Source organism: Cygnus atratus, chromosome 23, assembly GCF_013377495.2.
Source record: "Cygnus atratus isolate AKBS03 ecotype Queensland, Australia chromosome 23, CAtr_DNAZoo_HiC_assembly, whole genome shotgun sequence".
Lineage (NCBI taxonomy): Eukaryota > Metazoa > Chordata > Aves > Anseriformes > Anatidae > Cygnus > Cygnus atratus.
The window spans coordinates 7,179,578-7,200,132 of record NC_066384.1 but is presented as its reverse complement, the minus strand read 5'-3'; the positions used below and the strand labels follow the sequence as shown (position 1 = coordinate 7,200,132).

At 52.1% G+C, this 20,555-nt stretch overlaps 3 protein-coding genes across 4 annotated transcripts; 1 reads left to right on the top strand and 2 right to left on the bottom strand.

Moving 5' to 3' along the window:
- Positions 1 to 1,903: 1,903 nt before the first annotated feature.
- On the bottom strand, positions 1,904 to 5,340 carry XKR8 (XK related 8). Its single transcript, XM_035565071.2, has 3 exons — positions 5,048 to 5,340; positions 3,862 to 4,058; positions 1,904 to 2,978 (listed from the first exon to the last, which is right to left on the bottom strand). Exons 1-3 carry the CDS (start codon positions 5,338 to 5,340, stop codon positions 2,239 to 2,241), a joined length of 1,230 nt encoding a protein of 409 aa, XP_035420964.1. The 3' UTR covers positions 1,904 to 2,238.
- Positions 5,341 to 7,312: 1,972 nt separating this feature from the next.
- SMPDL3B (sphingomyelin phosphodiesterase acid like 3B) lies at positions 7,313 to 13,249 on the bottom strand. Its single transcript, XM_035565109.2, has 7 exons — positions 12,936 to 13,249; positions 11,375 to 11,472; positions 10,685 to 10,828; positions 9,925 to 10,097; positions 9,594 to 9,774; positions 8,849 to 8,982; positions 7,313 to 7,726 (listed from the first exon to the last, which is right to left on the bottom strand). Exons 1-7 carry the CDS (start codon positions 13,247 to 13,249, stop codon positions 7,346 to 7,348), a joined length of 1,425 nt encoding a protein of 474 aa, XP_035421002.1. The 3' UTR covers positions 7,313 to 7,345.
- Positions 13,250 to 13,663: 414 nt separating this feature from the next.
- On the top strand, positions 13,664 to 18,188 carry RPA2 (replication protein A2). Of its 2 annotated transcripts, none has more exons than XM_050715163.1 (9): positions 13,664 to 13,781; positions 13,947 to 14,059; positions 14,158 to 14,259; positions 14,365 to 14,478; positions 15,228 to 15,302; positions 15,945 to 16,058; positions 16,382 to 16,492; positions 16,667 to 16,761; positions 17,725 to 18,188. In XM_050715163.1, the coding sequence occupies exons 1-9, from the start codon at positions 13,760 to 13,762 to the stop codon at positions 17,729 to 17,731; spliced, it is 753 nt and encodes a 250-aa protein (XP_050571120.1). In that variant the 5' UTR covers positions 13,664 to 13,759; the 3' UTR covers positions 17,732 to 18,188. The 2 variants fall into 2 exon arrangements, with proteins under 2 accessions (XP_050571120.1, XP_035421016.1); XM_035565123.2 differs by having other exon boundaries at positions 17,539 to 18,188.
- Positions 18,189 to 20,555: the final 2,367 nt, after the last annotated feature.

Genomic DNA, 20,555 nt, shown 5'->3' with positions numbered 1-20,555 from the left:
CCCGCTGGCCTGCTGAGCTGGCCTGGGTGCACACAAGCAGCTGCTGGCCTCCTCCCTGCTTTTAACTGCAGATGCAGAGTCTTAAAAACCAACCATCTGATCACGGTGTGTGGTGCCTCCACATGCTCTAGGGGAAATGCCAGCGTTGGCCCTCAGCCTGCAGTGGCGCAGAAAGCAGCAGGAGTCCCCCCGAGCCCGCAGCAGCCTTTTCTGCGCTGACATGCCAGCACGGCAGAAGGAGGGGAGCCCCAGGGGCTGCTGGCTGCGCAGCCGTTGCCTGTTTGTGTTCTGTGTAACGGGAGCTGTCCTATGAACTGGAAAAAAAATAAAGTCTTTATTTTCTGTAGTCAGTGCTTCAGTCTGTTCTCTGACAGTGCCTCCCCGCAGCTGGTCCCTGCCCTCGGTGCTGGCCCTGGCTGGGGTCAGTGGTAGCAAAGGAGTTTGGGTGGCTGCGCCTCAGGTCCCAGCACAACCCCTGGAGGCCCCTGCTCTCCTGGGGGTTCCTGCAGGAGACAGCAGTGCAGTTCCACGACCTTTGGCTCTGCTCTGCTGCCCACATAAGTCACATTGTGCTTGGGTAGTGAGGCACAAACCCTGCCTTTTTTTTCCCCCCCTTCCCTTTTGCACAAGTCCAGCAACCAACCTCCTCCAGTGGCACCACAGCACAGCTGCTGCACGAGGCCTTTGCCCTGGGCTTACCTTGTGGCAGGTTCATGGGACAGGAGCAGTTCAGCTGCATCTGGCTGCCTCCCCCTGCACCGCCCTTCCCTGAGCACCTGGTATGGGCCAGTCCCCTCCTGTGACGGGGTGGATGGGGAAGGGGCTGTGGTGGGCCATGCAACAGCAGAAGGAGCCAGGAGCTGCCTTGGAGCCTGCCCTGGCAAGCACCGTGTGTCCAGGCAACAGGACCAGGCTATGCTACAGTTCCCGTGCTGCAGCCCCATGTCTGGCCCTCAGCCCTGTGCCACTGTTACAGCCAAGAAACTGACCCTGGGTCGTTCCAGCCTGGTCACAGCTGTAGTTGGTGGTGGTAGGAATGGCTACAAAGGGACTGTAGGGTGACAAATAAGCCAGAAGTGCTGAGCCAAGCTGCAGCCCCGCCAGCCTGGGCCCAGGGTGCGTGTGGGGGTGTGGGGCAGCAGATACGGGGCAGCGGGGCCTGGCCCCAGCTCCCAGTCGTGCTGTGGCTGCCCCGAGCTGCCCCAGGGACAAGAGCATGGGCACAGCGCGGGGCCTGCCGCCCAAGTGCCTCTTACCCTGCTCACGTAAGCTCTTTCTGCAAGTGATGATGGAGGAGGAGCGGCTTGCTGGGGGCTGCAGAAACTCCAGCACAAGCCCACCCGCAGGCAGGAGCTGCTTTGTCCCGTGCCCTCTCTCTGCACAGGAGCCGAGCTCCAGAAGAGAGCTGAGCTCAGCGCTGCCCATCTCCCCGGACAGTGGGAAAGGCATCAAGGGGCAGGGCGAGCAGGGCCCTGTGTGAAAGTGCTCCCACGTTTTCAAAGCAGTGAAGCGCTGCCAGGAGGTGAGGCCACTACTTACATGAGCCCTGGCCCCGCATCCCATTCCAGGACCCCTCTAACACCCTACAGAGGTGCAGGCACCCTACAACCGCTGCCCTCCCAAGGCAGCCACTCTCCCAGGTGGGTGCCACGCTGCACAGAGAGCCCTCACCTTCTTCTCTGCCCTTCTCAGCAGGGCTCTGAGTCACACCTCGATACTGGGCAATTTTTGACCTTAACGGCAAAACACCAGAAGTGGGAAAATTCTGCCTGCAAACAGAAACACCCAACAGCTGCTGCCAAGGAGGGAATGAGCCCTCTACTACCAGCAGCCACGTCCATGAGGAGCAACCTTGGCAGCAGGCACCAAGAGAGGCACAGACAAAGAGGACGAACAGTTGTTTTGTTTGTTTTTTTGAAAAGCCTAATAATAAATAATGAGAGAGGTTGACACACAGTGCATTCACAATGTACTGGCCTCTGCCCTGAGCACCGTGGCTCTCCTCCAGTGCGGCAGTGGGAGCCCTGCTTTGTGCCGTGGGACTGGCCAGGCACTCGCAGATCTCCCCAGCTTTCGGCCCAGCCCCTCCAGCATCCCGGACGTGGCACCAAGCTGCCCAAAACAGCAGCATGGAGCACACAGAGGAATAACCAAGAGCACTAGCAAACCTATCTCCCCAGCAAGTCAGACCACCTTGATGAGGCAGGACTCCTTCCTGAGGAGCTGGAAGACCCGGCCTCAGACAGCAGCGTCAGCAGCAGCAGCCCCGTTCAGCAAGTGCTGCTCTGCCAGGACAGGTACCACGAACTGGCGCTGGGCCAGCCACTGCATCCTCCTGTTCACAAGGTCTGGCTCCAAGACAGTCCGAAACTCCAGCCCATCGGTCCTCCTGTTGGCATCCACCTCATCATAGCTGCCCTGCTGCTGGGCTTGTGCGCTGGGGTGCAGCCACTTGTAGTAGCTGACTCTCAGCAGCAGACCCAGAAGATAGCAGGGCAGGGCAGCAGAGACCACTGGGATGAGGTACAAGTGCTCGTCCAAAGGGGAGCGGCACAAGAGCCAGGACAGGGCCAGCAGCGTGCTGTCCACCAGGATGAAGCCATGATAGATGATGCTGCGGTACAGTGTCCTCCCCGGAGCCACATTGAACCAACTGAAGTACAGGATCACAGCCACAATGGCCCGGTAGAGCTGCTCGGGGCCAGGCGACTCCATGAAGTCCGTGCCCTGCAAGCTGACCCAGAGGAACATCGCCAGCCACACGAGCAGGAAGTGAACAGCGACGCCGTAGGGCCACAGCAGGGCAAAGAGGGCGACCACGAGGATGCGGGGGCAGGTGAGGGAGAGGTTCCACAGGAAGTAGACAACTGAGGAGCCCAGGCTCAGCTCATACTTGTCCTGCAAGAAGGAGCGCAGGGACTGGTGATAGTCCAGCAGAGACCAGGTCACACACAGGAAGGCAGTGCAGATCCCCAGTCCTGCAAACACAGCAGCAGAGATGCAAAGGGCAGACTGAGCTGGGGTTGGCCCTGCTCCAAATATCACCCTGCCAGACATTGCTAAAACGCACATCCCACCAGCATGCAAAGCAGCAGCTCTGGGGAGTCAGAGCATCAGCATCTCTGTTTCTTCTCTTGCCTCCCTGGCTTCCTGCCCTCCCCAAGGAGCAGGCTGGTGCTGCTCCTGGAGGACTTCTCCCTTGCCCAAGCCTGGCGGCTGGACCAGGAGATGGGGAAGAGGTGACAGGACCAAAGAGCTCTGCAGAGCCCATTTCCCCAGCCAGGGAAACCCCCAGCCCACAGTGGCAGGAGATGAGCTCTGGCTCCACAGAGCCAGGACATGGTTCAGCTCCCTGCTTCTTCACAGTGATACTTAGGGGGCTCATCCCCTTTCTGGGATGGGTACCAAAGCACCTCCTCCATGGGCTCCGCTCCACTCTCCACACGTGTCCCCAACAGCACCTCCCTGCTCCCCAGCATGCTCCTGACTGCTCTCCTGACCCTTGGGCCCTGGCCAAGGGCATGCTGTGCTGTACAGGACCACAAGGTGAGGTAGGTGCAGGGGGTGCACCTCAGGCACAGCCTAGGGGACACAGGGGAATGATCACAGAGGTCCCCCAGCTTCAACCCTCTCCAGACCCAGCATAGGCCAGTGGGGCACACAGGACCGGGTCCACCCTCTTGCATATTCTGTCAAGGAAGCGATGGATGTGAGACATGAATGGCTGGAGAACCTCAAGCAAAGGCAGAAAAACAGCATCCTGCTCGGTCCTACAGCCTGCAGACATCCTACCAGGTCCCTCCTGCCCTTCAAGCTCAAGCCTGCAGCCCCACAACCCCTCCCCAGTTCCAGCCCCCTCACCCTGGGATGGCTCTGCCTTGTTCGTCCGCAGGATAACGTAGAGGAGCAGGGTGAGCTGCGGGGTGTTCTCCAGGAAGGTCTCGAAGAGGCGCAGCATGCTGATGTCATGGGAGAGAAAGGCCATGCGGTTCTGCTCCTCCTCCGACGCTGCCTTTGCCCAGCACACCTTCCAGCCCACCTTCAGAGCGTGGAGACACCTGCACGGGGCCACGGCTGCGGTGAGGAGCTGTGTGGGGCCAGGGGCGCCTGCAGCAGCGTGCCCATCGACAACCACGCACTGCCCTGGCGGGACATGTGGCACCAGCAAGTCTGAGCCTGGAGCTGCCGCTCATTTCAGCTTGGTCTTAAGCAATTCCCGTCCCCATGACAGAGGTACACCAGCAAGGTGCCACCCCCCACCAGAAGGGCCCCGCAGCAACCGCCCTGTGCCCCCTGCACAGCTTCCAGGCCTTTAACGTACAAGAGCTTCTCTGCCCCTTGCATCTGCTTGCTTGTGCATCAGGAAAAAGAAAACCGAGGCACAGAGCGGTGCGTGTCCTCCCCTCCGACCTAACCCCTGATTTCTGCGGGGGAAGTTCAGCAAGCAGCCAGGTCATCTCCTTCAGCGGGGAGGCAAGGCACACTGCGGCCATGCTGCCCCCTAAAAAAAGGGGGGAGCAGAAACCAAAACAGGATCTGTGCTCTGCTCCACTGTTCTGGGAGCTGATCTTCGCTCCTGGGAACAGAGACGGACGCAGGCACTATATTTGCTGTAAAAAAACGAGGCATCGTCTAGTCTCGACGCTTCCGCTCGCTGTCGCTGGTTGCCACGCCAAAAAGGGCCGGCACCGAGCGGCAAAGAGAAACCGGGCGGGCAGGGGGGTGACGACCGGCCCCGACTCGGGACCGAAAGCGCAGGAACGGAACCGGGGGCTCGCGGCCCCCGCCGGGGCTGGGCAGGAGCCTGCGGGGCCGAGTCCGGGCCCGTCCCGCAGGGGGCGGCCGCGGCTCTGCCGGGACGGGGCCCGGGTGGGGCCCGCTCCCAGCCCGGGGCTGGGGCCAGGGGCGGCCCGGCGGGGCCGGGGGCACACCCGGGGCGGGGGTCGAGGCTCCGGCGGGGCCGGTGCCGCCACAGAGGGAGCGGAGAGGGCGGGAGGTGCGAGCCGGGGAGGGGGGACGAGAGCAGGGCCCTTCCCCCGGGCCGTACCTGTAGAAGAAGCCGAGCTGGAGGAGGTGGAGGGCGGCGAGCAGGCAGCGGGGCAGCTCGGGGCGCAGCGCGGCCGGGTCGGAGCGGAACCAGAGCCAGCTGCAGGCCTGGGTGGCGGCCGAGGCGGCGGCCAGCAGCGCCAGCCCCAGCGCGGCCCAGCCGGGGTGCCCGGCCCGCGCGTACCCCGCCGCCACCCAGGCGTCCGCGCACACGTCCAGCGCCGCCGCCGCCGCCCCCGCCGCCGCCAGCAGCAGCTGCAGCGGCCCGAACCGCGGCGGGCACCGCGCCGCCATGCCCGGGGCCGCCACCGCCCGGCCCGGCTCGGCTCGGCCCGGCCCGGCCCTCCCGGCGGCGCCGCCCCCCGGCCCCGCGCCCCGGCCCGGCAGCCCCAAGCCCGGCCCCTGAGGCCCAGGGCAGGCCCTCGGAGGCGGCTCCTTGGCTCCGCTTCTCCCCCCGTGAAAAAGAGGCCCAGCCTTGACAGAGCGATCAGTGCTCGGCGGCACGTTTTTATTGCCCCGTGAACTTTGTAATCATCCCCCCCCACCTTAATCCGTACACAGCAGCTGAGTTACAGGAGGCTTGTCACTGGGACCCTTCGACGGGCCAGCAGCACTTGCCCCGAGCACGCCCCCGGAGAGCTGTTCCCGCCCAGCCCAGCCCTGCAGGCACTTGTGCTGCCTCCCGGGGCTGCGGCCCCGTCCGCTTTCCACCTACCACCCCTCCCCGCCCACGTCAGGAAGCTGCAAAGCAGATCCTGGGACAGCCAGAAATCAGAGCAGTGGGTTTGAAGTAGTGACACTTGGAACCCTGATGCAAACAGCAAGGTGATTTTCAGGACACAGCAAAACCTAGAAATGCTTGCCGTCCACTAGCATTCCCTTTCAGATCCTGCAGGGCCAGGAGCAGGAGGGCAGATGCTCACAGAGGGGCCTGGGCCATTACAAGGACTCCAGCACCAAACCAGCTGTCCCAGGACCGGCTGGAAGCACTATGACCATCCTGACGGTCTGCTAGAGCAGACATCTGCATCCCTCCCGCCCTGGCACCTGTATGTGCTGTGACACTGGTCCTGTATACACTCCTGAGCTGTACCAGTGGTAAATACCAACTTCTGCCAAGCTGCAGCTCTGCAGAAGGCTGTTCCTCCTGTGTCCTTGTTTCTCTTCCAACGCGTCTGTTCCACTGCCACTTCTCTCGTGGGCCTGACACCACACTCACATGCCTGACCTACACTGCTCAGCTCACAGGTGACTGGTTTCATCCTTCCTTTTGCAGCTCTTTCCATTCTTCGAACCTTACTTCTCCAGCAAAATGGTTTGCAGGTACCACGCAGACAGCCTGCAAGAGTAGCCTGGGACTGCACTGATACAGCAGGGTGCTCAGGCTGTATGCAGCACCCTACTGCCTTACAAGCAACACCCTACTGCCTTACAAGCTCCTGCTCACCTTAGCCTGCAGTCAGACCCCTGGAATCTGCATTTTACAGACAATGAGAGTATTTCTTCACTGGCTCATCCACCTGTACCTGGAAGGTCCAGAATTACTTTGTATTTGTTCCCTTGTGGTTCTCACAGGAGCTGAGCAAAGCCCAAAGCTGGCAAATTACCAAATCACTAAGTCTTTCTTAACAGTGAAGTAGTCAAGGTCAGTTTGCAATGCCCAGCTGAAGTTAGAAAATAAGTGTATGAGAGTTAACAGAACACAGAAGGTGCATGGAAAAAAGAAAAATAAAATCAAGCTTATATTGGAACCGTATCTTGGACACTGACACGTGAATGTCATGGCCTAAACTTGTTTGCAATTCATACACTGTAAAAGGAAGCACTAACCCCACCTGGCTTTGCTCACAAACCAGAGGGAAAGCTGCTGCTGTACAAGGCCACCAAAACTTTGCAGGCCACCATTTCTGCCATCTTTTCAGAAGAGGAGTGTGTGCCAAAATGAAGAATTCTGCTGGCAACAGGCTCCTCAGGAGCATGTGGAAGCTCACAGTTCTCATACATTCGGAAGGTAAGTTAAACTTTACGGGGAAGCCTGGATTTCATCTGATTTCTGCAACTACCACAGAAGTCGCAGCGGAAGGAAGACAAACCCTCTGATGCAGGTCAGTCTGGCACAAAAAGGCAACATAGCAATCACTGATACATCGAGCCTTTCTAGAAGTGGTCTAGTCAACATCGTAGAACTTTTACTAAAAGACGCTGATTTTGTCATAGTTTCCAAATAAGTTCTCAATTCCGAAAGCATTCACAATTGCTAATTCACTGTGAAACTGTCCTCTCCTCATTCATTCTTGATCTAATTCATGAGACTGCTTGCTGGGGACTGAAGAGCCCCTAAGAGCAAGCAGAGTAATAAAAGGCAAACACTGGTGATGGCAGTAGTAGAGCTGTTGGTTTTAACGCACTCATCGTATCTTGTAAAATCAATTTCCCTGATGGCACAAACATGGTCAACACGGCAGTCCTCCCCACACAGGTCGAGGTCATATTTGACAGAATTAAACTCGTAATATTGCTGTAGGTACTTTGCATCCTTCGATATCCTCTCTAGCACTGTCTGCATGGAGTGTGCAGAGCCATCTGGGATTTGGAAGGCTTCTGTCAGCCTATACTCTTCCTCCCATATTGGGCCCATCATGTTGGCATGTGTTAAGTTCAAGTAGTAAGTCACCACATCCTGCAGAGTGAGAAAAACAGAACAAAGACAAATCAGAAGATCAGCCCTTGAGTGAAACGTTTGCCTAGGATGCTATCAGCCCCTTCTCCCAGATGCCAGTGTGTAACAGGGTGAAGCGTATTCACAGGTTGGCAGCAAGTAACACATCTCCCAGCCCAGCGAGGGGCGAGCCATCTCCCAACAGGGGCTTTCTATCAAGACGTCAACCTGGGGATAGATGACGCAGGTGAGAGCCTCCAGAACACACCACAAAAGAAGCATTGTCCCTTTTACTATTTCATAAGGAATGAAGGGATGGCTTTTCTCTGTCTGATTTTTATCTCCAAACATCAGGAATGTTGTGCCTGGCCTACTTTAAAAATCACTCTGGTATATATCATCAATACAGTTCACTGGCAGAGCTGAGGCCTGGAGTAGTGTAACTTACTGAATGAAATTATTTTCTCAAACATGAGCAACTTAAAGAATAAAGTTTTTCAAAAGTTCTGTACTCAGTCTCTTGCCCTTTCTCTCTCAGCTTCACTAGCTCCCTTGCCTTATGCAGTATATTTTAGGACAGACAAGAATAAATTTCTTATCCTATAAACATGTGCAGGGCTGCTTTAACCCATTGCAAAGAAAGGCACAAAACACCATTCACAAGTAAGAGACAAATCAAACAGAAGCAGACCCTACAATTCACCTAAATTCAGATCCCATTATAAATGAATCAATTCAGCAGTTAGAGGGGACCCAAATAAGCTTCTAGACAGTTCATATTTTTTCGAGGAGGTTCAACAAGTCTGTCAGTTCCTAAAGAGAAGTCCTGCAATCCATATTGCCTGCATGGTAAAGCAAGCATCAAGGAGACTAACTAAAGACACAAAGAACGTAGCAAAGTCTGTCCTGCGCTGGCCTGGAATGCATCCCAGCAGGAGGCCTGGACCAGCTGAATGTGGTCACCTTGCCTTCACTCACTGACGCTCTTACTAAAACTTTGTACTAGCTACGAGACTGAAGTATCTGGTTAGAGGTTGTCGCCAGCAAAGCCTCTTCTATTCTGTACTTCTGCCTGTTTAAACCACAGGGAGGAATTAAAATACCCTTCTAAACTGCAGTGCAAAGTACAAGGGGATCCCCTACCTGCACTTGAAGTGTGTCGGGATCATAGTCAATCACCCGGATCCCAGGGTTGTTGGCTCCATTGTTCACTCCAGGTAATGTTGTTTTCCAGGGAGTCACTCCAGGGGCCAAGAACATGACATTGATTGGAGAACCTTAATGAAAAGGCAAAACAAACCATGAATTCGAAGTTGCTCCAGACTGCAGCGAGCATCTCAGGAACAGATCACCCTGCAAACAGCTTTGTCACCAGCCCTAGTTCCAACAGTGCGTGCCTAAAGACCAGCACGTTGAACAGCATGAGGAATTGAACATGGGACTGCTGCAACTAAGAAGAGGCTTTCCACATCTGTAGAAGACTCTTACGGTGAGGGGTGCACAAGAGAACCACACTCAAAGGACACCCAGAGCACTACCCACAAACCCAATGCAAAGGTTCGTAATCGCTCCCTTATGTCTCAGCTAATGTCCAAAGCCCATCAATATGGAGTAAGATCAGCAGCATGGCATCGAGGGCAAACTACAAAATTTGAGGGGGAACAGGGAGGAGAGCAGGAGCTACAGGTTGGGGGTAGGGATCATGGCCATTGTCGTGTTTTGTTGACCAAAGCATTTTACTAAATTTTTTAGAAAGTAATAAAAAAACAAGCCTCTTCTAGCTTCCCAGCTGCATTTGGCTAGCAGTCACTGAAAATTCCCATGTACAGTGATTTTATTGGGGTTGGCAGAGATACCATGCAAAGATGTGGGTGACCAGAACCAGTACCTGTATCACTGTAAAACATCCGAAAGCTGTCTGTGTGATGGTGTCCAAAAAACTGGGCAGCAATCACTCTGTGGTGCTTCTGCACAATTTTCAAGTATCGTTTATTAAAATCACTCCGGAACCAGGGCTTGCCTCGTTTCTTCTCGAAGAAACCAGGAGGGATGTGCCCCACAATGTAGACCTACAAAAGTGAACAGCCACACTGAACGCAGAGCCCATACTTCCTACAGAGCACTGGCTGGCGGTGACTGCACAGAGGGGAGATCAGGGGCAAGAAGAGCTTCCATGCTGGCAGAAGCCCTCTGCGAAGTTTGTTTGTTTATTTTAATACCATTTCTTCTGCTTTAGAGGCATTGGTCAGCGTTTCTTCCAGCCACTGGAACTGCCCTCCAGGATCTTCCTCACCAGCTGTCTCACTATTCTGATCATAGTACAGATTGGTATTGAGAACAATCATTCGCCCCCTTGTATTTGGGCTGGGCAGCTTCTCACTGTAGAAGGCTCCTGCAAAATGCAACCATCAGGGAAGAGCTGGAGGTCTGGTCCAGTTGGCTATCGTGACCCCACATCCCTGTGTTTCCATCTCTCTCAGCTCTTTGTCAATAGCCACAGCAGAGTCACTGGACAAGGCGCCAACAGCGCTCTGACCAGTCCAAGTTGGGTACTTGGTGCGACTCTTCCCTATGCATCTCTTGCCCCTCTTAGGCCTCTCAAGGTGAAGGTAGATGCTGCACAAGGACAATGTGCAGGAGCAGGAGCTGGGCAGTTGCAGAGAGCCACGGTGCTGGCCTGTACCAACAGCTTGCTTAGAACACATTTCCCCCCCTCTCCTCCCCACCAAAGCTTACCACTGTGCATACTCTGCAGGGATACTTGCCAGTAACTCAAAGAAAGCAGGAGAGATTAAAGCGTAAAGAAATTTCTTTTCTCACATGCAGTAGAACTCAGTGCTAGAAATCAGCATTAAATTATACCCTTTCACTGAAACTACTGTTGCTCTGAGCATAAAAGAAGGGAAAATGACTTGTGATATTCTCCGAACCAGCCCCAGTTCTCCAGAGTGCTGCCAATATGAGCCAGTGGTGCTATACCTGCTCTGAACAGAGGAATAGAAGCTTCATTCAACCAGGGACGCCACATTTCAGCTGTTTGGTTGTAGATCCTGTGCCCCTTTCCTGGAAACTGATTCTTGGGGTGGAAGTCGTGATTGCCCATAGCCGCATAGACTTTAGTATCTAGGGACAGGGAAAAGGAGGCACAGTGAAGTCCATGCTTGTTTCAGAGTTCATCCTCATCAAAGCTCTTCAATGCACTTGCAGACTCAGAAAGAATAGCATGGCTTGAGAGCTTTATAAGAGCATTATCACCCACACTACATACACATGGTTGCATTGACGGGATGCAATGCTGCAAAGACAATCTCTCCTTGGGGCTAGCCACCCAAAGACATGGCTTTACAGATGAATCAATGAGCTCCCACCATTAGTAACACTCCTTCCCCCACTGTCAAGACAGATAAAAAGAATTTTTGCAAGCTTTTTTGTCTTAATGAGTGATTACAGAAACTTTTTTTTCCTGTCTTCTGTGTTAACCAGAATGCATCAGGTGCCTCAGTTCAGACATGCCTCACTCCATACAGCAACTAACAAGAGGACAAAGGAGTCATCGCCCACAGCCTTTCTGGGCCCTCCCCATTCCCTATTCCGTCATTGCTCCACACCGGTAAGTCCTTCCCATGAAACTCTGTACTTCTCTCCCCTTTTCTTTCCCTCAAGTCCTACCTGGAAATACCTGTTTTATCAGAGAGGTCAGATTTTCAATTATGTGCAGAACCTTTTCTTCTCCAAGACTCTCGTTGGGGACATGAGGAGTATCATCTCTGGAAAAACAGAAACAGCATGGTCAATGCCTTTGTCTAGCAAGACATATGCTTAAAGTGATAAGCGAGGCAGAGAGCTTGCACTTGTGCCCTCTGTTCTCTTTTTGTCTCTTAGAAGATAAAGTCAGAGGCTTTTGGGGGTGGGAATCGGCACTATGCTGGCTAGCCACAGCATTGAAGGAGTTTCAGGGAATCACTCAAAGTGAAAACTTGCTCCACTTTATTATACCTTGAAAAACCTATACACAAGCATAAGAAATGGAGGCTCACCCTACTTCAGGGCATTTAATAGACGCTACAGCTGATCGGAGATCATAAAAGAGAAAGCATTTTGCAATCTCAGGTCAAAATTTGATCAGCAATAGGGAAACAAATCTGTTTGTACTCAAGATAACAGCAGGATAACAACTCTTTCAGTGAAAATGAAACAAATGGATGCCTTCATTAAGGCAGCAATCATTGAGATCTGCCTCCAAAAATCTGGCAGACGCATGCTTCAGTATTTTCACTAATATGCTTATGGCATTTGCAGATGATGCTGGGCTATCAAGGATTACAAGCCCATCACAGAGGAAGATCAAAACTCAAAACAATGTCAAAGAACTGGGGGAAATTGACTCTTATTTTGATTTTTTCTTTTTAATTATAAAGACCAATGACATAACTATTTCCGAGTAGGAACAATCTTCCGTACACATATAAAGCAGGAACAATGAATTTAGCAACTGCACTGTGAACCAGGACAGTCTGAAGAAATGCCACAAGCTGTTTTCCACCCTTCTTCTCCTGCTGCCTCTAACAGGCAGGGTTTGGGGCACCAACACAAACAGCCCGTACCTGCAAGTTTTTCAGGTATTCATGCTCTGTGTGAAGTCAGCCAGAGCTGGCAACAATTTAAAGGAAAAGAAAGGGATGGTGAATTGCAACACCTTCCCCTCGTTTACTTAGTTTCCCACTGACGGGCCTGTCGGGAGCACAGCTCCCACTGAGAGGCCTTCTCGCGGCCATGCTCTCTCCCTCAGCTTCGCTCAGCTCTGCTCCGAGCCTCCGGTTTACATTGTAAGACAAGTCCAGATCTCACCTCTCCAAAACGGCTACCACACAGGCTACCACGTCTGCCAAAAACCCTTTGCGCCCGGTCCCTCCGGCTCCCCGGTCCCTCCTAAAGGCTCCCATCCAAGCCCTGGCGACCCTCGGAGCAGGCGGGATCAAGCCATAACCCGAGAGCACGAACACCCACGGAACCGGCGCTGCCGATTCCTCGAGCATCTGACGGTTTCCCCTCACAGCTGAAGCTCTCTACAAACGCAGACGCGAGCGGGCAGCTCCCACGGCGTCAGGGAAAAAAAAGAAAGACGCAGAACAGGCGAGCCAGGGGAGCCCGGGGCGCATCGCTCCCGGCCGCACGGCTTTCCGGCCGCTGCCACCGGGCAGGGGAGGCGGCCGCGGCGCCCAGCCCTCACCCGGTCCACAGGACGAAGTCCGGCCGCTGCAGGAGGCCGCGCATGGCGAAGACGGAGGAGTTGAGCAGGCGCCAGGGCGCGTCGCACAGGTAGCTGCCCCACGGCCCCGCGCCCGGCCCGGCCTGCGAGCCGCCCGAGGGGCAGCCCTGCCCGGCCGCCGCCGCCGCCTCGTACTCGGGGTCCCAGTGCAGGTCCGTGACGTGCCAGAAGCGCCCCGACGCCGCTCGGGGCCGCCGACCGGGCAGCGGGGCGCGCTCCCTCCGCTCACCTGCCAGGGCCAGCGGCCACAGCAGGAGGAGCACGGCCGCCTTCATGCCAGCCAGCGGCTGCTGTGCCGAGCCCTGCCCTGCCCTGCCCTGCCCAGCCGAGCCGAGCCGTGCCGTGCCGATCCGGGCAGAGCCGTGCCTTGCCGAACCGAGCAGAGCAGAGGCGTGCCGTGCCGTGCCCTGCCGTGCCGAACCGTGCCCTGCCCAGCCGAGCCGAGCCAAGCAGAACACTGCCGTACCCTGCCCAGCCGTGCCCTTCCGAACCCACCCGTGCCGACCCAAGCAGTGCCCTGCCCGCCCCGCCCCGCCGCCGGCGAGCCGCACCCTCGCAGCGCCGCGCGCCTCGGCGCGGCCGGGCAGTCCCGCACTCCCCGTGGCGCCGCCAGCCTCCCTGCGGCCTCCCCCCCATTGGCAGGAGCCGGAAGAAGGCTGATTACGATTGGCTGCCGGCCGACGCAGCGGGCCCGCGGATTGGGCGCGAGGAGGGGCGGGGCGCGCGGGCTGGCGGGCACCCGCCATTCGAGCTCCGCCGCCGCCGCCGCCGCCGCCGCCGCCGCCATGTGGAGCGGGCACAGTGCGGGTAGGGCCCGGTGGGCGGGGGCCCGGCTGGGGCCGGGCGGCGGCGGGAGGCCCCGAGGCCCCCCGAGGCCCCCCGAGGCCCCCCGAGGCCCCGGCCCCTCGCGGCGCTAGCGGCGGGTCCGTCGCCGCCGCCGCCGCCTGACGGGCTCTCCCCTTCCCTCCCCAGGTAACTTCGACGGCGGCTACGGGCCCGCGGGCAGCTCGGGGCCCGCGGGCGGCTACGCGCAGTCCCCGGGAGGCTTCAGCTCGCCCAGCGGCACCCAGGCGGATAAGAAGCAGGTAATCCGGCGGCGGGGCCTCGCCCGGGCCCCGGAGCGCTGGGCCGCGGCGGGCGGCCTGTGCCCGGAGGCGCTGACGGGGCCGCCCTCCCCTTGCAGCGAGCCCGCTCCCAGAACATCGTGCCCTGCACCGTGTCGCAGCTGCTGGCGGCCGAGCAGGTCGACGAGACCTTCAGGATCCGGGACGTGGAGATCTCGCAGGTGGGCGTCGGGGGTGGCCCTCAAGGGGACTGGCGGGAAGGCCGTGAGTAGGAACGTGCTCGCCTCCGGCCCTTCCCTGGCTAACTCGGCCGTCTTCAAACGCAGGTCACCATTCTGGGGATCATTCGGCACGCTGAGAAAGCACCAACGAACATTCTCTACAAGGTGGACGACATGACGGCAGCGCCGATGGATGTCAGGCAGTGGGTTGATACTGATGTAAGCGCCAGATTTGTTACCGAGGCTGCTATGTGGAAGGCACTTAGGATCTATGGAGAGAGTAGTTTTCAAAACAAACAAAAAGAGAGAGCTGCTTAGAAAAGTATTTTGGGAATAACATGCCTCTGAAAGCCAAGGAAGATGTTGCTGTAACAGAGATCACTGGTGTTGTGCATGATTATTCTCCTGTTTTGTAATTCATACGTGGTTCTGCAATGAATTGCTTCAGATAACTTTTTTAGAGTTTCGCTGCTGAAGCTCAACCACAGCTGTACTGAGAGATGCGTGCTCAATACTTCTGCATAAGAAATACAAAACCAGGGAGTGAAAGAGATTTTGTATGTGACTCTGTGATTAAGACATGTACCAGCGCACATTGTCTCGTCTTCCTATGCATGATTCCTGAAATGCTGCTAGTTTTCACTGGACTCTCATGCAGTTGGAGCAAGCCTTTAAATCTAAATACGTTTGCAAGTGAACAGCAGAGTTCCGTTGAACACCTCTGGGAGAGTAATTCAGCAGACGTTCTGTTGGCTAACTGCATGTTTATCATAAGTTTAATTTTATGTTTATCAATAAGTTCTATTTTTCATTTACAGTTATATTTACCTAACTGCTCTTAATGGTCATAGGAATGGATACAATTTGTGTTTGCTTGAGGCTTTACACCTTTCTTAAGTCATTGATTATGATTGAGAAATGGAAATGTGAATAGCAACACCTTGCTTTCTCCTTTTCCTCTCTGTAAGGAGGCAGGTGGCGAGAATATCGTGGTACCTCCAGGAACTTACGTAAAAGTAGCTGGTCATCTTCGGTCCTTCCAGGTGAGGTCATATATGACTCCTCAAGTAATGAGGCAGGAGCAGTGGCTTGAAGGATTGGTGGATCTGGCTAAGTGTTAGTAGGCTCCCTTTAGAATATCCAGTTATTTGTGATCTTTGATTATCCTTTTCTGTGGACAAATCCTTGAATGTTTTTGCCTGTGCTGTATGAATCACTCATAGTGTTACTAAATTGAAAGGATGGAAGATGCATTTAAAATGCCACTGTTTATCAGTGAATTATTTTCAGTGGAAAAGAGTACTGGCCACCAGGTTATTGGATGCTTGTCCTCTAGAGCTTAAACCATGATCTGGGTAATGGGGATGCTTCCTGCAGCATATTATGTAGCAGAGTTGCCTCATAACAGTCACCCTTTAAATAATGCTGCATGTGTTAAAGCAGAGTGCAGTTACTTACTAGCCGTTTAAAAGAGAAGCTGTCCTGTCCTGCACTGCTTTGCATGATCGCATATGAAAAATTAAGTCCAAAAACTTTGATGCTTGTTACGTGCAGAAAAACTCCCTACCCACCACTGTCTCTGTTCCTGGCTAGAATGATTAAGCACATTCTGTTGCTGTCATGTTAATTGTATATTGTTAATTGTACTTGTTTTTTCTTTTTCTATTTTTTTTAATCTCTGAAAGAATAAGAAAAGCTTGGTGGCATTTAAGATCATGCCTCTGGAAAACATGAATGAGTTCACCACGCACATACTAGAGATTGTTAATGCGCATATGATCCTCAGAAAAAATCTTATGGTATGTACTTCAAGATCATGACTTCATGCTAGCCATTACGGGATTATTGTTTATCTCCCAAAGAGAGTGAACTCTTGGTTCATTGGGGAAATTCTATACAGGTTGTGGGGATGGAAATTCTGCAACTGTTGAAGAGCTACAGTGAGGGTGTAACAGGAGTCCTGGCTTCCGTGGAGAGACATTGTGTTGCAGTCAATTCCCATTGGTTTCTTTTGGAAATCTATTTTTAATTACTGTGTCTCTGATACATAATGCTGAGTCTTTCATGCCCTGGGTTTACAGCAGCCTGTGTAACCACAGTTGTTCTACTCTTGTAATTGCAGGCAGCATCAAGAGCGCCTCAGTCATTTACCTCTGCTGGGATAGGTGACATGGGGGGCTATGGTGGAGGTGGCAGTCTGCCAGTGAATGGACTCACAGCACATCAGAGTCAGGTGGGTGCAAGCAGCTTCTCCAGAGATGGCTATTGCAGTGGATGCTGCTGCAGGGTGATGTAGGATAAAGCAGTGATTATTCTTTGAAGATTGGTAATTCTTCCTTGACCTTGCTGTCTAATGTAGATAGAGAAGCTTAACTGTGTGCTAATGGTGTAGTTCATGTTCTTCCAGGTGCTGAACCTGATTAAAAACTGCCCTGTCCCAGAAGGTATGAGTCTTCAAGAGCTGAAACTTCAGCTCCACAATGTCAGCATGTCAACAATCAAGTAAGTGTGTAGAAACAAAGGATGTGCTTGAAATATGGGTAGTCCTTCACGGAGACTGATAAAAGGAGGTAAACAAGAAAATAGTGGGCAAGCGTAGATCCCTACTTTTTAAACAGGGCTGGTAATTTCATGTAGTAGTGAGCCTGAGCTTTTGAATTCTTCTGTGAAACGGTTTAGAACGAGACATTGTCTGTTGAAGCGATGATAAAGTGCATCACTCTCTGTTTTCAAAACAAGCTGTTCAGTAGCTCAGTAGCAAAGCAATAGGTACCTGGGTGTGCTTCAGCAGTATTTTTTCCTGTTCAAGGACAATTTTTCTCTCTCTCTACATCCCAAACAAAATTTTGGAATACAGTGGGGGATGGTGGTGTTTGGTTTTGTTTTTCTTCTTAGCTGTTTCTTCTCAGTATCAGGGAGAAGTTATAAGAACAGTGAAATTTAAAGACAGTATTAATGTCTGTTATATTCCTGTGTTCTGTCCTGTTTGAACCAGAGCCATAGGTTCTGCTTTTATCTGGAAAAAAAATGCTGAGAGTGGTGGCCTTCTCTGTTCTCAGAGACTGAGCGTTGCTGGGGGATCATACTGACATAGCTTTCAAAGTCTGTACCTACTAATTGGTGGAGCAGCTCTTTAATTGCTAACAAGATACAGTCACTGGGAGCATCCCTTGGAAGATGCTGGAAAGGAACAGTGGGAAAGGGGTGCTGTAGATAGGAAATACCTGAGAGAAAAGTGTTGACGTGGACTACTTAGCAATTGACTTTTTTTCTTCAAAGGCAAGCAGTTGAATTCCTTAGCAGCGAGGGGCACATCTACTCCACTGTGGATGATGATCACTATAAGTCTACGGATGCTGAGTGAAGTTCTTTCTAGCTGGATTTGTTTTTAAGCAAATGCTTGTCTGTGTTTCAAGTTAACCTGCCGAGCTTTGCAATGTAGAAGGTGATCTTTGTTCTTTCTAGTCTGTAAGAGTCACAGTTATTCTGTGAGTGCCTACACGTTGGAACTCAAGGACAAGCAGAACATGTAGGAGGATTCTGTTCACTGGACTTGATTACTGTGCCATGACCATGTGATGGAAGCATAAGCGAATATGGGAAAACTGAACTCAAAGCTTCAGAGCCTTCAGTTTGTTTTTGTCTCTTAGTAGAATGACTGTTAGAAAGAAAAAAAAAAACTTTCTAATCTTGTTGTGGGCATACTGACTTTTGTTTCTGGAGCTGTTTCTACTACCACACCTTTCATTCCATTTAATTCACAAAGTGGGTAGCCAAGCATACTATTCCACTAATGTACAGTAATCATGACTAGATTTGTAATTAGTTTAGTTTGTGCATTTAAATCTATATTTGTACTATGAGGTAATCTTATTACTGGAGCTTTTGAATTTTGTATCCAATAAAAATTTAACTTGGCTAGTCTTGCATGTTCGTGTAGCTCTAGAGGCTTTTGTTCTTCCCTAAAGAAAGAAAACGTGCTGATAAAACTTAGATGTGTGGGTAAAAACATAGCCCATGCTTTCCAAGGATTTAGTTAACTATACTTATTTTTTCTTAAACTGGTTTAAATTTTTTTAACTTGGTAAATTGGTTTAAAAAGTCAAACTGATACAAACATCTGGACATGAAAACATTAAATAATTCTACTGAAAGAAACTACAAGTTGTATCAGTGTTTTAAGTGGAGCCAGGATCATTTCTGCCACCAAAAGCACTTAGGTGAAGCTGAAATGAATTACATCATGTAACAAGTTGCGGTGGGATTTGTTTAAGACATTACAGAGGAAAACACTGAGTTAGGAAGCAGCAATGTGGATAGTGGTGATGCATCGGTGTGGAGGTAACAAATTTGCATCTTTCTCTGCACAATCCTGTTTTGCTCAGAGAGGCAGCATGCTGTTGACAGCTGCTTCGGAATATCTGTCCTCGTTCATTACATGCTTCACGTTGTATAAAATGCAAAGCTGAAAACTACCTCCTGGGAATTGTTTTGCAATTGTCAATGGGAACATTTGAGTAGTTAATAAATACTCAGAAGCATTGTTCACAATGAACCTGTAAAGAACATAGCTGGTCTCACAAAGAGGATGCACGGTTTCTGTGGCAAATGTGTTTAGCGTTGCTGAAAAGCAGGACCTGGGATCTTTCAAACTAATGGCTGATAAAAACTGAAATGTGCTTGCTGTCCACCAGATAGGAGCCTGGTTTGCTGCGCTGTGTTGACCTGTCCTTTGAGAGCTGCTTGCTGCTTTCACCGTGGTATGGGACCTACTGGAGAAAGCACATGCCGTCAATGGCTTGTGCTCCCTGCTTGTCAGCTGGCTTCCGTGGGAGTTGCAAACTATGGATCTCAGATCAGATTTTTATATCTGAGAGGGATGAGGTGACCTGGCTTTGGAAAAGCAGTTCTTCCCTGTCTTCCCATTTGTGACACCGGCATCTGCTTATGTTGTTGATGCTGTAGCAAAATCAAGGTATCCTGCGCAGGTTCAGATGGTGGCACAGCTGTAGTCCGTGGTGTACTTTTGGGGCTAAATCATACTATGGATGTGTAACAAGTGAGACTGCTATGGAGACTTGCAGACCTAGAAGCCGGAAGTACTATAATTTCAATTTTGCAGGTGGTGTGCGGATTAGGAAGAAAATGATTATTTTTGGAAGTGAAGATGAGTGGAATTGCCTGCAGTAAAGAGAGTAGTTGTAGGGCTATATGAAATGCTTGTGAGTGGAGTGTTAAAATGTCTTCAGCTGTAGAGGGTTTAATTCTTTACCTAGGCCCCAGTTGGCTTTTTCTTCAACGCATCAAAGGACATCTGCTTTTGTCTGGCTATCAGGACAATTTGGTGTAGGGTTTGGATCTGCTGGGGACAGAAGTGTTTGTTGCTTTGAAAAATGCCTGTTTAAAGCTATGAGTGAGCTAAGGGTGAAATCCAAGCTCCTCCTCCTCTCTTCATCCTCCTCAGCCATAGTTCAACAATTACTCTTCCTCCAGGGCAACCAAAAATTGTGTTCTGGGGTGACTGCAGTGGGTTGCTTGGTTGAAGCTTTGCACATAATGTTTAGGTGCTGTAAATGGTGATAGTGCTTGTTTGCAGGAGAGATGAGTTCTTGCTTTGATGAGTATTCAGTGAAATGATCTCAACAGCAAGAGTCAGTGTCTTAGTCACAATGCTGTGATTTGAGGAGAGAACCCTGATACTGACAGTAAATCACAGGGTGAAAACAAAGAGAAGGAAACCAGCCCAAATCCCATGTAGGGCTTTAGCAAGTTTGGAAGGGAGGAGATGCTCTCTGCAACTTTGTAAATCTGCTCTAGACCCTAGGCGAGGAATGACATGAACTGAAAAACAACCCAAAATTACACTTCACAAAAAAAAAAAAAAGTTTACTAGTAAAGGAATTGAAAAACTTATTTTCCAGCTCTGATTTGTACCCGCTTCTAATCTGAAGTAGCGAGGTCTGGAAATTGCCCTGTGTTGGTGCTGCCTGGCACTGCAGCAGTCAGGCAGGATGGCAATACTTCGTCCAGTAGGAGTAGGATGTATAGAAAGCTGCTGATGCTGGTTCATGAGCCTTTTGTAGATTCCAGCAAAGCAACTGCAACAGAAGAATTAGTTCTAGAACTTCTCAGTTTGAAATGGCTATGAGCACGGCACATCCTTAGGATCAAGCCAAGCTATTATGCAGAAAGTGCGTGGATGATATTAGTGCACAGGAGCAGAGTGAGATACATGTTCTAGGGCCTGGGCCAGCATCTCAATGACATCTTGGTGACTGCTCAGTTCCCAGGATGGT

Bases quoted from the DNA above. Each gene is read 5' to 3' on its own strand.
- SMPDL3B (XM_035565109.2), bottom strand. From the start codon at position 13,249: ATGAAGGCGGCCGTGCTCCTCCTGCTGTGGCCGCTGGCCCTGGCAGGT. The intron at 10,098-10,684 runs GTATAGCACCAC...TGCATTTTGCAG, and splicing joins TATTCCTCTGTTCAGAGCAG to GAGCCTTCTACAGTGAGAAG. The intron at 7,727-8,848 runs GTAGGGGATCCC...CTCACTCTGCAG, and splicing joins CCGACACACTTCAAGTGCAG to GATGTGGTGACTTACTACTT.
- RPA2 (XM_035565123.2), top strand. From the start codon at position 13,760: ATGTGGAGCGGGCACAGTGCGG. The intron at 14,260-14,364 runs GTGGGCGTCGGG...CTTCAAACGCAG, and splicing joins GGGACGTGGAGATCTCGCAG to GTCACCATTCTGGGGATCAT. The intron at 16,059-16,381 runs GTATGTACTTCA...TTGTAATTGCAG, and splicing joins TCCTCAGAAAAAATCTTATG to GCAGCATCAAGAGCGCCTCA.
- XKR8 (XM_035565071.2), bottom strand. From the start codon at position 5,340: ATGGCGGCGCGGTGCCCGCCGCGGTTCGGGCCGCTGCAGCTGCTGCTG. The intron at 4,059-5,047 runs GTACGGCCCGGG...GGCCCCGTGCAG, and splicing joins CAGCTCGGCTTCTTCTACAG to GTGTCTCCACGCTCTGAAGG. The intron at 2,979-3,861 runs GTGAGGGGGCTG...CTGTGTTTGCAG, and splicing joins CAAGGCAGAGCCATCCCAGG to GACTGGGGATCTGCACTGCC.